The sequence below is a fragment of the Copadichromis virginalis genome, linkage group LG3 (assembly GCF_057382275.1).
Source record: "Copadichromis virginalis isolate Kocher_CV1m ecotype Utaka linkage group LG3, C_Virginalis_male_GT1.1, whole genome shotgun sequence".
NCBI classification, from domain to species: Eukaryota; Metazoa; Chordata; class Actinopteri; order Cichliformes; family Cichlidae; genus Copadichromis; species Copadichromis virginalis.
This window is the reverse complement of record NC_140620.1, coordinates 26,314,425-26,328,708: the sequence shown is the minus strand read 5'-3', so window position 1 is coordinate 26,328,708 and position 14,284 is coordinate 26,314,425. Positions and strand designations below refer to the sequence as shown.

Genomic DNA, 14,284 nt, shown 5'->3' with positions numbered 1-14,284 from the left:
TGAGTTAAAAATAAAATGTGGGTAAAATGCAGAAATCTTTTCCAGTAAAGTAAAAAAAATAAGTGTCGCAATTATAGTTGAATCCATAACACCTAATTGTTTCTACGAGATCACGTCGTTGCTGAGAGTTATCAGTGATCTCAATGTGTGAAAAGAACTCACAGTATCTGGGGTTTAAGCTCCTCTTGGCTGAGAAACCTGGGACAAACATGTGAACAAGACCTGAATAATACCAGTAATGAAGACTTCTCTCCAAAGATCAATAAAAGGAAGCCCCAATCTGATGAGAGTCTAGCAAAATATGGTTCACTCCACTTGCCTGAAATGGTTAGCAGTCCAAGGCATTTCAGTTGTAGAATGATTGGGTACCACAATGAAACAGATGTGAGATGAGGGAAGTGCCAAATGTTCCTTTGTGTCTCCAAATAAAATCAGTACTTCCTCAGATATCCTAAATAAATTGACTTTTGTGAAATAGACAGTTCAGTGCCATCACTTATTCCTAAACCAATAGTTTACAGCTAGTGAAGTGTCAGTGACTTCTGGGTTGGTCCCTGATCTTCATCTTATGAGATTGTTATTTTAATAACACTTGATTCATTTAAAAGAAAAAAGAAAAAAAAAAAGAAAAAAGAAAAAACGAAAATATTTATTTGTTATGGCTTTGCAATCTGAAATTTGACTTTATTATTACCAGACCACAGTTTGTGACTGACACAAGGTTGATAATGCTTTTTTTTTTAACCCTTCAATTTATAGCGAGGATTAGGATACAATTAATTTGTAGCACAAACGTTTACTCTAGTACTTTACTGAAGTGCAAAGACATGAACAGTCTGTAATTTTAATGGAGAGAGGCAGCATAACAACCACAACATAAAAATTATAAATTAATTTTCATGTCACGGAGTGAAACAAGTGTTTGAGAACATGCAAAACAGGACTTCCTACTTGGTGGCGAAACCCTTGTTGGCAAGTTCAGCAGTAAGATGTTTGTACTCCTCTTTACAGAAATGCTCTAAATACTTCAGGTTTCTTGGCTGCCACTTGGCAACTCAGAGATTTAACATGCTAACTGAGGCCTGTAGAGTAGCTCTCTGTTTTTTGGATGGTCTGACATTGCTGTGAATTTACTGAAACATTCACTGCTGGGAAGATTGTGGCATTGTGCTTTCATTCAGCACAAACACGAATGTTTGTGAGCAGCACACTGCCGAAGCTTCTGCTTTTATAGAGGTGATCATACTTGCTGATGATCAGTTACTGTAATCTAATGAGTACTTTATATTTTGATCCTAAAACCTTAGTATACATACTTGAGTAAGATTTATTCAGCACAACTAATCATAGTTAAGATCTATGTGTGAACTTATTTTGCAAAACAATAATTTAATAGAAATTTCTGTTGTGCAACAATGTAACACATTGTAATACGTCTGTCTTTACTAATCAAATATTGTGATGCCCTGCGGGTCCTCCTCACTCTATTTAAAAAGTCCTGTAAACCCCCTGCGGGTGGTAAGTGTTAGTAAAAAACGAATGCATAAAAATACACAGAATGCAATGAATAAAGTGCCTGACACATATCATCTCCATATTTTAGGCTCATACACCTCATTTTAAACCCTTTTATTTGTGTGTGTTTTCAGTCATAATAAATTCATTAAAATTATTCATATTAAAAATGATTATTATTTCTTGGCCTTTCATTGTTTTATGTAACTGCACAGCACAGGTGGAGGATGAAGTTCATGACTCATTAAATCACAACAGACACATGATGGGAAATACAGCAGGCTAAAATAAAGCAGAATCATCCTTTAACATGAAGTCGTCTGTATCCTATAGTTCACTCTGACATCATGTGATGTTTACATGGAATAAACTTTTAGATTCACGTCATTCAATTTGGTTTAAAGTCAAAACAGTTTTTATTTATATAACACCAAATCAGAACAGTCACTTCAAGACTTCAACATTCACACAATCAGTGTGTATGACTCAGGATATGAGCTGTGAATAATCAAGTAATGACGAGAGACGATCACAGTGAACAACAAAATCTAAAAATAAATGTGAATGTAATTCTAAATGTTTTTTTTTGTTTGTTTTACAAAATGAGAACAAATTCTGTGCAATGAATTAATGAATCTGCTGGTTTTTCTATTACGGTCCATGAATAAATTGAATTGAATTTAAAAAATATACATTAGCCAAAATATTCCTGAAACATTTGGAGAAGAGAGAAGTTCACATATGTATGTGGTTTCATTCAGTATTGCTGAAAAAAACTCACCACAGGGCTCTAGAGTGTGACCAATTTGGTCGCAAATGCGACCAAATTTTTCAGTGGTGCGACTAAAAAAAAATATTTGGTTGCACCTGTGCGACCAACTGTTCAAGTGGCAAAAAAAAAAAAAAAAAAATCTGCAACCTTCCCTGTGGTCAACAACAGACACACATTTTGCCCCTATCGTGGACTAAACCAATCAGAGATAGTCAGGGGCGGGACCTCTCTGATTGGCCGTGGTCCAGTTGAAAGTGCAGGTGGAAGTGGGAGGTGAGTAGCTTGAATAAAGCGATATCAATTCATTAAATCCTGAATCGACTTTTAAATATAACTGTGTTTTGCCAGAAACGCCAGATTCTCAGATTAAAGCTCACAAAACCATTTCAACAACAACCAAACAGCAAATGAGAGCAGGTACACGCACTCCACACACAGACGTAAACACAGAGGACCAACGCATCAGAATCAACTTTGTCTTTCTCGGCTTTCTCACCCGACGGCCCGTAGACGGACACGCTGTCGGAGCTTAGCGGTTCTGATGCGTCCGGTCCGCGCTGTGATTACGTCTTTTTGCGCTGATTCTGAGCTGCAGGTTTTGTCTCTCTCCAACCAAAATTCACCGAGCCAGCAGCAAAAGAAGCAGCAAACTGCGCTTCACATTTGATCAATGTCGTCATGAAATTTGCTGTTTTGCTTCCACGACTATTAAAAATCAGACTTCATGCACAGCTAGCTCTCTCTCGATCTCTCTCTGTACTTCAAGAACAGTTTCCCGTCTCCAATCTCTGTTTTCTGTATTATTCATTCGCTTATTACCCACCAGTCTACCGTTGTTTCAGTATCAGTGATGATACCCAGCCCTAGTGAGCAGCCCAGGCACGACAGAAGTGGATGTAGCTCAGGTGGCAGAGCAGGTCAGCCACTAATCAGAAGATCGGTGGTTCGATCCCAGGCTGCACCCTGGCTGCATGCCAAATATCCTTGGGCAAGATACTAACCCCGTGTTTGCCTACTGGTAGTGGTCAGAGGGCCCGGTGGCGCCTGTGTCCGGCAGCCTCGCCTCTGTCAGTGCGCCCCAGGGCAGCTGTGGCTACAATGTAGCTTGCTATCGCCAGTGTGTGAATGTGTGTGTGAATGGGTGAATGACTGAATGTAGTGTAAAGCGCTTTGGGGTCCTATGGACTAGAAAAGCGCTATACAAATGCAGGCCATAATAGGAAAAGAACTATTGCTAACTTTTCTGTTAACTGATCCTTCTGAAATTCATAGCCAGTGCTCTGACACGGTGTCATCAATCTTTGAATGCTGAAAAAGCACAGTGTATCCAGAAAAACACATTATATTATATAAATTATTATAAAATTTGTGTGCGCCTAACTTTTGTGCCAGTACGCCTAACTTTTTAAAGTTAGGCGTACTGGTACGCCCATGGCAAAAAGTTAGTCTAGAGCCCTGCACCATGAGCTTTGAGAGTCTTAATGGTTAGAGACACCGGAAGTAGAGCTATCCAGACAAAGTCAATCATTATCTAAATGAAACATGATAAGACATCAAAGTAGCGCACATGAAGTGTGACTGACAGATGATCTCTGTGCAGAGAAGTAGCACGACACAGAGTTCACAGCAACAACAATGGAGACCGAAGAAACTGGAAACTAAATCACACATTTTAACCAATTGTCCCTCAATGACTTTTGTTTATTGCAGTTTAATAAAATCTGCAGTGACTTTGTAGTCTAAAAGGCAAAGTCCAGCATAGAGCGGCTGAGTGAATGTGGTCTGGACTCTGTGGAGGAGAGTCATGGTTTCAGAGACGCTGTAGAAAGACAGAATACCTGCTCTGTGATCCAGGTACACTCCTACTCTGGAGGACCGAGGACCTGAGACAGGAGTTGAGAGATTCTTGAAGTGAAAATCATAGCTATGTGTGTCACAACGTAATGCCCAAGATTTGTCATTTCCTCCATAAACACATTCATGTGAGTACCATGCTCTCCCGATATCCTTGTATGCCACTGCTACACAAACTCCTCTCCCTGTCCACTCCACCTCCCAGTAACAACGCCCAGTCAAACTCTCTTTACTCATTACCTGATAATAGAAAGTGAATCTGTCTGGGTGATTAGAATAGGACTGCTTTTGTCTTTTTACTGTTACTTTTCTGTTCCCCTCAGATAATAACAGATGTGTGTTTGCTGTGTTTGGATCCAGTGTGATTTCACGTGAATATTTTAAGAATCCAGCTCTGGTCTTTGGCTCTGCTGGTGACAGTAAAACATCCACTTCAGTGACTGTCAGTGAGATGTTTGTCCATTCCTCTCTCAGAATGTCCTGTAGTTTATCTCTGGTCTCTGACACAGCTGCTGTCACATCCTCAAAGTAGCTCAGAGGACGAATATTGATGCTGGATGAGTGTGTAGACTCACTGAGTGCTGACAGTGAGGGGTAGTTGTGTAGAAACTGGTTGTGATCCTCTGTGTGTGAGAGCTGCTCCAGCTCGCCGTCTTTCCTCTTCAGCTCAGCGATCTCCTGCTCCAGCTTCTCCTGAAGCTCTTTGACTCGACTCACTTCAGTTTCCTGCTGGGATCTGACCTGCTGCTTCACATCAGAGCTTCTTTTCTGGAGGAGACGGATCAGCTCAGTGAACATCTTCTCACTGTCCTCCACTGCTTTATCAGCAGAGCCATTGATGGCCTCCACCTCCTGTTGAAGCAGCTTCACATCTTTCTCTCGCTCCTGGATTCTCTGCTGGATGTTTAGTCGTCTCACCTCGAGCTCCTTCTGCTTCTCAGTCCTTTCTGCTGCAGCTGGGACTGTTTCATGGCCTTTATGTTCATCCATCAAGCAGAGATAACAGATACTCTGCTGATCAGTACGACAGAAAATCTTCATCACCTCATCATGACGAGAGCAGATGTTCTCCTGGGTCTTTCTGTAAGGGTCAACAAGTTTGTGTTTCTTTAACGGAGCTGCATCATAGTGAGGTTGGAGGTGTTTCTCACAGTAAGAGGCTGGACAAGATAAACAGGACTTGATGGCTTTCAGCTTCCTCCCAGTGCAGACATCACAGGCCACATCTTCAGGTCCAGCATAGCAGAGATTAGCTGGAGCAGCTTGGAGTCCAGTCTTCTTCAGCTGCTCCACTAAAGCTGCTAACATGATATTTTTCTCCAGGACAGGCCTCGGTGTGAAAGTCTTCCTGCACTGAGGGCAGCTGTGGATTCCCTTCCTGTCCTCTTCATCAAAGTGGGTTTTAATACAGTTCCTGCAGTAGCTGTGTCCACAGGTTGTAGTCACCGGATCCTTCAGTAGATCCAAACAGATGGAACAAGAGAAGGTTTCTTGGTCCAGCTGAACTCCTTTCTGCGCCATTTCTCCTCTCAGTGTCAGTGACTGTGTGAGTTTCTCTTTCTCTTTCTCTTCCTTCTTTTACGCAGAAGAGGGAGGGACTTTGAACTATTCCAGTAACACAAGAGGCAGTTCAGTCAGTTATGTGATCACAAGTGGTGACAGAGGATAAACCTGGCAGTAACCTCATTACCGATCATTAAGATTTCTGCTTTAGGTAATTTAAAAATCAGATGAATGACCTTCCTGAAGTTTTTGTCAAAGTTAAAACTTTAAAAAATTGATCAAACATGGTCACTGAAACCTATCAAAATCTCTCACTATGTCAATATCCAAAAGGGCAAACCCGAATCTTTAAAGGATATTCAGGGAGACTTTGGCACCTTCTGACTTCATCAGGACAGAAAAGTTTAAATGTTTGAGGTTTATTCACAGGTGTCTAACCTGTATAAGTAATGATGCATCCAGGTGCTACAGCACAGAATGCAGAGAGGACTGTCGGGCTGTGCATCAAAAATGTCTTTGAACCAACATGAAATTACTTGAAATAAAATATTATTGAAATCAAAGTTAGTATTTTAATTCAACATTTTATAGCTGGATTCAGTCATTTTACTTGTTTCTGAGACAGATTTATGTGATCTGATAAGAAAATTTTGTTCAGTTGCCCTGTGGTGCTCCATCCTTTATATATATATATTTAAAATTAATGATTGGGGCACCTTCCAACATTTGCAGGTTGTAAAAAAAGTCCAGTTTTCTTCAGCTCCTCCAGTAAGTCTGCTAACATGGTACTCTTGACCAGTACAGGCCTCGTTGTGAATTGCCCCATGCACTGAGGGCAGCTGTGTATTCCCTTCCTGTTCATCAAAGTGTGTTTTAATCCGGTTGTTCAGTCTGACGTCACTAGCCGTGTCTGGGTCTAAACTCCGCTGCAGGTCCATATATCAAACGATCACTGTGGCATTACTGAGAGTTGAAAAACTGTCTAAAGTCTTTCATCTTTAATAAAATGATCAGCGTTCTGCTCTACCAGGTGTAACAATTAAGTTTAACATCCAGGCATCCATGAAAATGGAATTTATGACATTTAACGGAGTTAGAAGTTAGCAGGAAGTTAGCTCGCTAACTTCTATCTAAATACAATATAGCATGTCCTGACTGCGGGGTTTTGGAAACAAATTAAGACGTACAGCTCTGCTATCACTTCCAGCATAAATGAAGACAGAAAACTAAACAGCAGTGAGGTTTGTAGGGTTACTGAAGTTGGGGTAGCTGGTATATAATGATGTGCTACGTGACCGCTAGCGACACAGCTATGTTAGCATAATATAAACAAGCTAACTTTTTTTCCACTTGATAAAAGTTAACGTGAGTGTTCTCGGTGGTCAGGAACAAATGTAATCGCATGGCAGGATGCTGTAAAAGGACCAAACTTCAGCCAGGAGAACAACTGAGATAATCCATCCACAATACGAGGTTAGTCATTCATATACTGCTGCATGGGCTGGGCTGTAGTTACATCCTAAGGTTTTAAAAACTGAGCTTAAATAAATGATTCGTGGTAATAAACGCCGAGGGAGGTCAACAGTGATCACTGACTGTTTTAGGAGCTTTTTGAGATTAAATAGAAGAAAATACATAACATTAAACATGTTAACAACACAAAAGCCATATTAAACGCAGACTACTTTAGACCCGGAAGTAGGATTCGTCGCGTCATCACTGAACAACCGGATACAGTTCCTGCAGTAGCTGTGTCCACAGGGAATAGTCACTGGATCCTTCAGTAGATCCAAACAGATGGAACAAGAGAATTTCTCTGAATCCAGCTGAACTCCTTTCTGCTCCATTTCTCCTCTCAGCAACACTCGATATTTTAATAAGAAAGAAGCTGTCAGACAAGTTGTTTCATTTAGACTACAGAACAGGGTGCAGTTTGAACTTTAGCAGCATTTATGAGTTTACATTTTTATTATCATCAGTTTGAACTTTGCTGGAATGTTTTACCACTCCTTCAAATTGTAAAAGACTGATGCTTGGTCATATGATCATGCTCCTATGGACCTATTTGTGATTGCCAACCAGTCACATTGCAGTTCATAGCCCTGACTATTATAAGATATCCTGTATTGCTAAAAGTATTCATTTTATCCTTCCAAATCAATGAATTTGGGACACCTCCAATCACTTCCAGGCGTTTAAAATTGAGCACTTAGCCAAGCAAACTGCTTCTGGAAACATTCATGAGAGAATGAGTGCCCCTCTGGAGCTCAGTTAATTCCAGCTGAGTCCATGTGTTTGGCCAGCTCATCCCATGCTGTCACATATCCTGTACTACTGAAAAATTCTTGAACTATACATTTTTTTTCCTTTTTTTTTTTTTTTTTTTTTTTTTTTGGATTGGTGTGAACACCACGGACCCACAGCATTCAGTCACTGTTCAGTCATTTATTCACAGCCCTACATCATGCACACCCACTGCCAGACTGAGGTCAGGGCCATATCCGGCTGCACCTACGGCAGTCAACCCCCCTTACCTGCTGGGACAAATTGGCTCCAGCTCTCCATTTGAGGCGTCCATCTGCAAGACACCACCTGGCACCGCTTCGTCCACTAGACAAGATCTGACCAGCCCCCATGAGATGGGGGGCTGGTCAGTTCCGCAAACCCAGGCACAAACCGGCGACAATACCCAACCAGCCCCAGGAACCTCCTCACCTCCTTTTTGGTCTTGGGGCACAGGCCAGATGCAATGGCGGCTGTCTTCTCTGCCTGTGGATGCACCTGCCCACCCCCCAAGTGGTACCCCAGATACTGTTGGCTGTGAGCCCTGCCTTGATCAGAGACTCCAGAACCACGCCCACCTTCTGCACATGCTCCACACAGGTGTTACTGTGAATGATAACATCATCCAGGAAGGTGGCAGCCTGTGCACTGTGTGCCCCCCTACCTGGTCCATTTGATGCTAGAAAGTGTCAGGGGCTCCAAACAAGCCGAACAGAAGGCCATCTTTTGCCTGGACTGATGCCCCAGTGCATGGTAGACATCAGACCGCTGTTTCCCTGGCAGACCATCCACAAACTGCTCCAAGACCACCTTTGCCAGTATGCATGCCTTCCCCTCCAATGGTCCGGGCTGCAGCCATATAGCCCCTGCATCGTGGAGCTAATAGGCCCACACAAATGACCGATCTTCCCCCACCAGCTGACAAACCCAGAAGCGCCGGCAGTGATTCTCCGGGGAGAGGTCCAAGTAATCGAGCCCCGCATGGCTGATGTCCTCAAAACTGCCCTGTAAAGCAGATGACAGGCTCAAAGGCGCCGTCTGAGCCTCTCCCGACAGCATTGGCAGCAACCACGGTGTCCATTCCGTGGCAGGCCACTGGCATGCCTCTGCTGTGGCCCGGAAGGTTTCCAGAAATGACTGCGGGTCGTTGCCCTCCCCAATGCATCAACACCGCCAGTGCCTTTCCAGCACCTCGGTCTGTCGCTTCTGCAGCCTGTCCAGCTGTGCTTTGTACACCGCCACCTCTTCATGGTGCATGACCACGACATTCACCAATATTCGGACTAACAGCTGGAGCAGCTGTACTGGTTGTGCAGGCTCGGAGTCCAACATGGAGGCTGGGGTTCAGCACCATTGTTAACACCACGGAAAATGGGAAACAAATGCAGCTATTTACAGTAGAGATGGGGAAAACAGAGTTTATACAAGTGTGCAATCTGAACTCTCTTGGGCAACTTTCTTGTAATTTCTGTAAAGTCTTCAGGAATCGTTCTCCAGGCTACTAAGGACATTCAAAGCTCTTCTTTGGATGTTTGCTTTTGTTCTATTCTCTGTCTGGGTGATCCCAAATTGGATTTGAGTTCCATGTGTGATAAGTGTGTTAATTTATCCAGAGGTTCAAGGTTCTTTATTTGTCACATGCATAGTTATACAAGTATAACACACAGTGAAATGTAGCCTGACACGCTCCTCGACATGTGCAAAAATGGGGGGGTAGAGGAAGAACATTATATATATATATATCATTATATGGCTATATATGTATCTGCACTGCTCTAGTCCGGCATCTCCTGGTGTAGGTGTCCTGAAGCGGGGGGAGAGCAATCCTGCAGCAGCGTTCTGCTGTACGGATCACTCTCTGGAGAGCTTTTTGGTCCTTAATACAGCTGTTCCCAAACCACGATGTCATGTTCTGTGTGAGGATGCTCTCCACAGCGCCTGTATAGAAAATCCTGAGGATCTTTGGAGAGACCCTGAACTTCCTCAGTTGTTGTAGGTGGTACAGGCGCTGCCTAGCCTTTTTGGTCTGGACCTGAATGTGGGCAGCCCATGTCAGGTCTGAGGAGATGTGGACACCAAGATACTTGAAGGACTGCACCCTCTCCACTGGAGCTCCATTGATGATAATAGGCTTGTAGTCTCTGTGCTGACTCCTTTCTGAAGTCCACCACCAGCTCCTTGGTCTTGCCGACGTTCAGCTGGAGGTGGTTGTCCTGGCACCACGATGCCAGATTCTTCACTTCATCCATGTAGGCCGCCTCACCGTTGTTGGAGATGGCGCCCAACACCACTGTGTCGTCAGCAAACTTCACAATGGTGTTGGAGCCAGATATGCTTTTACTGCGCTGGTAGTGTGTTTGGGATCAATGTCATTCTGAAAAATGAAGGAATTGCCAATCAGATGCTTTGCTGATGGTATCGCAGGGTGCAGTGAATCGAAATCTGAAGGTATTTGTATTTCCAGCAATTTTGCTGTGGACACTCATTGTTGTACTTACACACTCTCACTAGATCACTAAGGTCTGCTGAGAAAATGCTCCTGGCTGTCTCCCAAGATCCAGATTAAAAGAGGAGATGGGTTTGTAGAAGCGGTTGCTTCTGAATTAGGGCACAAAATGCCTCTTCACATCAGGAGGTCGTCAACATTAGATATCTTTAAAACAGTTTGAAAAACATTTTTTTTGTATTTTAAACCAGTGGTGTTCTAATTTTTTTTTTTATGTATTTTGTTTTCTCCTCTTTTCTCAATTATGTTATCTTTATCTTTGGAGGGGGGGGGGGGGGTTAAACAATTTTATTTTTAAGCGATTTTATTATTTTATGTATTTTTCTTAACTCAGACATGATCAGTATACACCCTTCACACTCCCTCTTCAGCCTTCGGAGAGGATGTACAGGAGTGTTCAGGCTCGCTCCACTGGACTGTTGAACAGCTTCATTCACCAGGTTGTCAGAAGGCTGAACTCTGTTCATTACCATTCCCCATCAGCCCCTACCCCTACATTGTAAGATTGTACCCCTAGATTGTCTCTCTCACACAAGTTGGCTTCTTACAATTCTATCCTTGTACATTTTACAAGCTGTTCTATTTATTTATTTCTTATTTCTTACCCATCCTATAATTGCAAATGCGAAGACATTGTTGTGTAAATTACATAGGGCGGGTCGCTGGGACTTTATTAAATCTCCTTCGGCAACCCTATGGGGGAATAAAAGAATTTTAATTGGAGGGACATCGGTTGACTGGTTACAGTGGCGTAAGGCAGGCATCCTTTATGTATCAAATTTGTTTGACTGGGGGACCAAATGTTTTTTTTAAGCTTTGATAAAGTTGTGGAGTTATACAAGTTGCAGCGTAATCAATTCTGGAGATATGTCCAAATACATAGTTCATTATCAAAGTGGCTGGGAACCCTTTTGAGTTGTCCTGTGGGCAGCCCTATGGAAGTCCTGCTCTCAAGATCACCCTTGGGTAAAGGTATCACTTCTAAAATTTATCATTTATTGCAAGAACGGTCAGCTGACCCTCTCCTTAAAGTTAAGGGCTATTGGGCCCAGGACATGGCATTGGACATATCTTCAGTTGAATGGGATTCAACTGAAGATTCATTCATTCATTCATGTATTCATAATGTTAACACTGTGTATAAAGAAACAGGCAGTAGATTTATTCAACTTAAGATAATCAATAGGTGGCATCAAACACCGCAACAACTGTATAAATGGAACTTGGCCCCCACGGACGATTGTTGGAAATGTGATGGTCAAAACGCTTCGATTTTACATATCTTATGGAGCTGTTCGGCACTTCGGGATTGGTGGGAAAACATAATGGAGGTAATTTTCAGTGTTTTCAAAAGGAGATTTGGTATCTCACCAAAACTGTCCATACTTGATATAACCACAGAAATTTCTGATGGAGACTTTTCCAGTTATACAAAAAGATGGATTATTCTGGCTCTTACTACGGCCAAACAGGTCCTGCTAAGACATTGGCGGTAAAAGAAGACCCCCTCCCTATGAAGAGTGGCCAATGACGATGGCTAAGTTGGTGTTTTACGAAAAAGCGACTTATGGTTTATTAGATAAATTGCATCAATCTGATTGTATTTGGTCCCCCTTTACAAGCTGGCTTTCTGTAACTTGAAGAACAGAGTAATGAGAGAGTGGTGGTGTGGGGATTGGTGTGTGAAGAAAGAATAGGATAACCTCTCTTTGTCTTTGTGTACAGTGGGGCAAAAAAGTATTTAGTCAGCCACCGATTGTGCAAGTTCCCCCACCTAAAATGATGACAGAGGTCAGTAATTTGCACCAGAGGTACACTTCAACTGTGAGAGACAGAATGTGAAAAAAAAATCCATGAATCCACATGGTAGGATTTGTAAAGAATTTATTCGTAAATCAGGGTGGAAAATAAGTATTTGGTCAATAACAAAAATACAGCTCAATACTTTGTAACATAATCTTTGTTGGCAATAACAGAGGTCAAACGTTTACTATAGGTCTTTACCAGGTTTGCACACACAGTAGCTGGTATTTTGGCCCATTCCTCCATGCAGATCTTCTCGAGAGCAGTGATGTTTTGGGGCTGTCGCCGAGCAACACGGACTTTCAACTCCCGCCACAGATTTTCTATGGGGTTGAGGTCTGGAGACTGGCTAGGCCACTCCAGGACTTTCAAATGCTTCTTACGGAGCCACTCCTTTGTTGCCCGGGCGGTGTGTTTTGGATCATTGTCATGTTGGAAGTAGGGTGGCAAAGGGGAGGAAAATTTACGGTAAATTTCCGAAAAGTTTCCGGTAAATTTCCATGGTAAGTTAAGCTTGGGAATTTTGGAAATATTCCATATTGGAAACTTTCCATGGAAATAATGGGAATTATGGAAATTAATGGGAATTTAGGAGAACTAACTGGGAATATATTATTTCCAAGCATAAATATAAACAGAAATCATAAGAAAACCTCCATGCAAAATGTTTTCAACAGATATTTCAACAGATTTATTTGTAAGTACAGTAGAATAGAACACGTTTCAATAACTTGTTTCATGGATGAATAAAAACAGAAATGTTGAGTTCAATATTACCATCCCCTAACCCCGCTCATTCAAAAATGCCCCCTGTCCAAACATCTCCACAAAGTCCCATTCAAAAGGTTAAATGAAAAATGCCACTTATCCTCCAAAACGTCCCATTAAACATGCAAATCTTCCTTCAAGCAATTCTCTTTGCTCATTTTTGCTCAGTCAATAGACTCTTCCTGGACCTCATCATTATCCAACAACATGTCCACTTCCTCAGCATCCAACTCTGAGTCTTCCTCTTCAGTATCACTTTCCAGCCTTGTTGAGGATGGCTCTGTGTCAGGCTCAAAGAGCCGTAGGTTTGCCCGAATGCCGACTAGCTTTTCCACTCTCACATTTGTGAGCCTGTTGCGAACCTTTGTGTGGGTGTTCCCAAACAGTGACCAGTTGCGCTCTGAGGCGGCTGATGATGGTGGGATTTGGAGGAGGATGGAGGCTACATGTGCAAGGGCCTCAGATTCACATAGTCCCTTCCACCAGGTGGCTGCAGATATGTGCTGGCATGACTGCCATATTCCATCCCCTTTCCAAAGGCCTTGCTTTGTTCGATACTTTGCCAAACTGCCTAGAACTTTGCCTTTATCGAGACCCAGGTGGTCAGACATGGCTGTAATGACCGCATGGGCACCGTTGATCTCTTCCCCAGAAAGTATGCCCATGTCATATTTGGGGTCCAGCATGTATGCTGCTGCATGCACTGGCTTCATGCAGAACTCCCTCCACTGTTCCAATGACTTGACCACAGCCGTTTCCTCTGCTTTCAGTAGTAGGGAAGTGGGCAGTATTGTCTGGATTTCTTCTTTGAGTTCTGCAAAAAGGCACTGGACATGTGACAAGATGGCATCATCCCCCTCTATCTTCGCTATTGCTGCTGCAATAGGTTTGAGGATTTTCCTGCTGCTAGATACTCCTTCCCAGAACACATCATCCAAGATGACCTTCTTGATGTCACTGTCGATGCCTACAGACTGGGATATGGCCATCTCTTGCAGAGACTCCTTTCCCTCCAGAAGGCTGTCAAACATGATAACAACACCACCCCATCACGTTATGCTGGGAAGCTTCAGTGTAGTACTCTTGTTCTTTAACTTTTGCTTTGACAGAAATGTAGCGGAAGTTACTTGTTTGCCTTTAACATATTTCAGAACTTGCTTCGCTCTCTTATTCAGAGTGTCCATTGTTTTTAGTGCCATTATGTCTTTTAGGAGAAGATTTAGTGTATGGGCAGCACAGCCAATAGTAGTTATATGAGGGTAGGTCTCCTCCACATGTGC

The 14,284-nt window shown here is 42.7% G+C and overlaps 2 protein-coding genes across 2 annotated transcripts in view; one reads left to right on the top strand and one right to left on the bottom strand.

Moving 5' to 3' along the window:
- LOC146713706 (type II inositol 3,4-bisphosphate 4-phosphatase-like) overlaps positions 1-14,284 on the top strand; it is a 43,593-nt gene that overhangs the window by 26,489 nt on the left and 2,820 nt on the right. The gene's annotated exons all lie outside the window — the stretch shown is intronic.
- Positions 3,965-5,662, bottom strand: LOC146713707 (tripartite motif-containing protein 16-like). Its single transcript, XM_085452703.1, has one exon. The coding sequence runs from the start codon at positions 5,660-5,662 to the stop codon at positions 3,989-3,991; it is 1,674 nt and encodes a 557-aa protein (XP_085308829.1). The 3' UTR covers positions 3,965-3,988.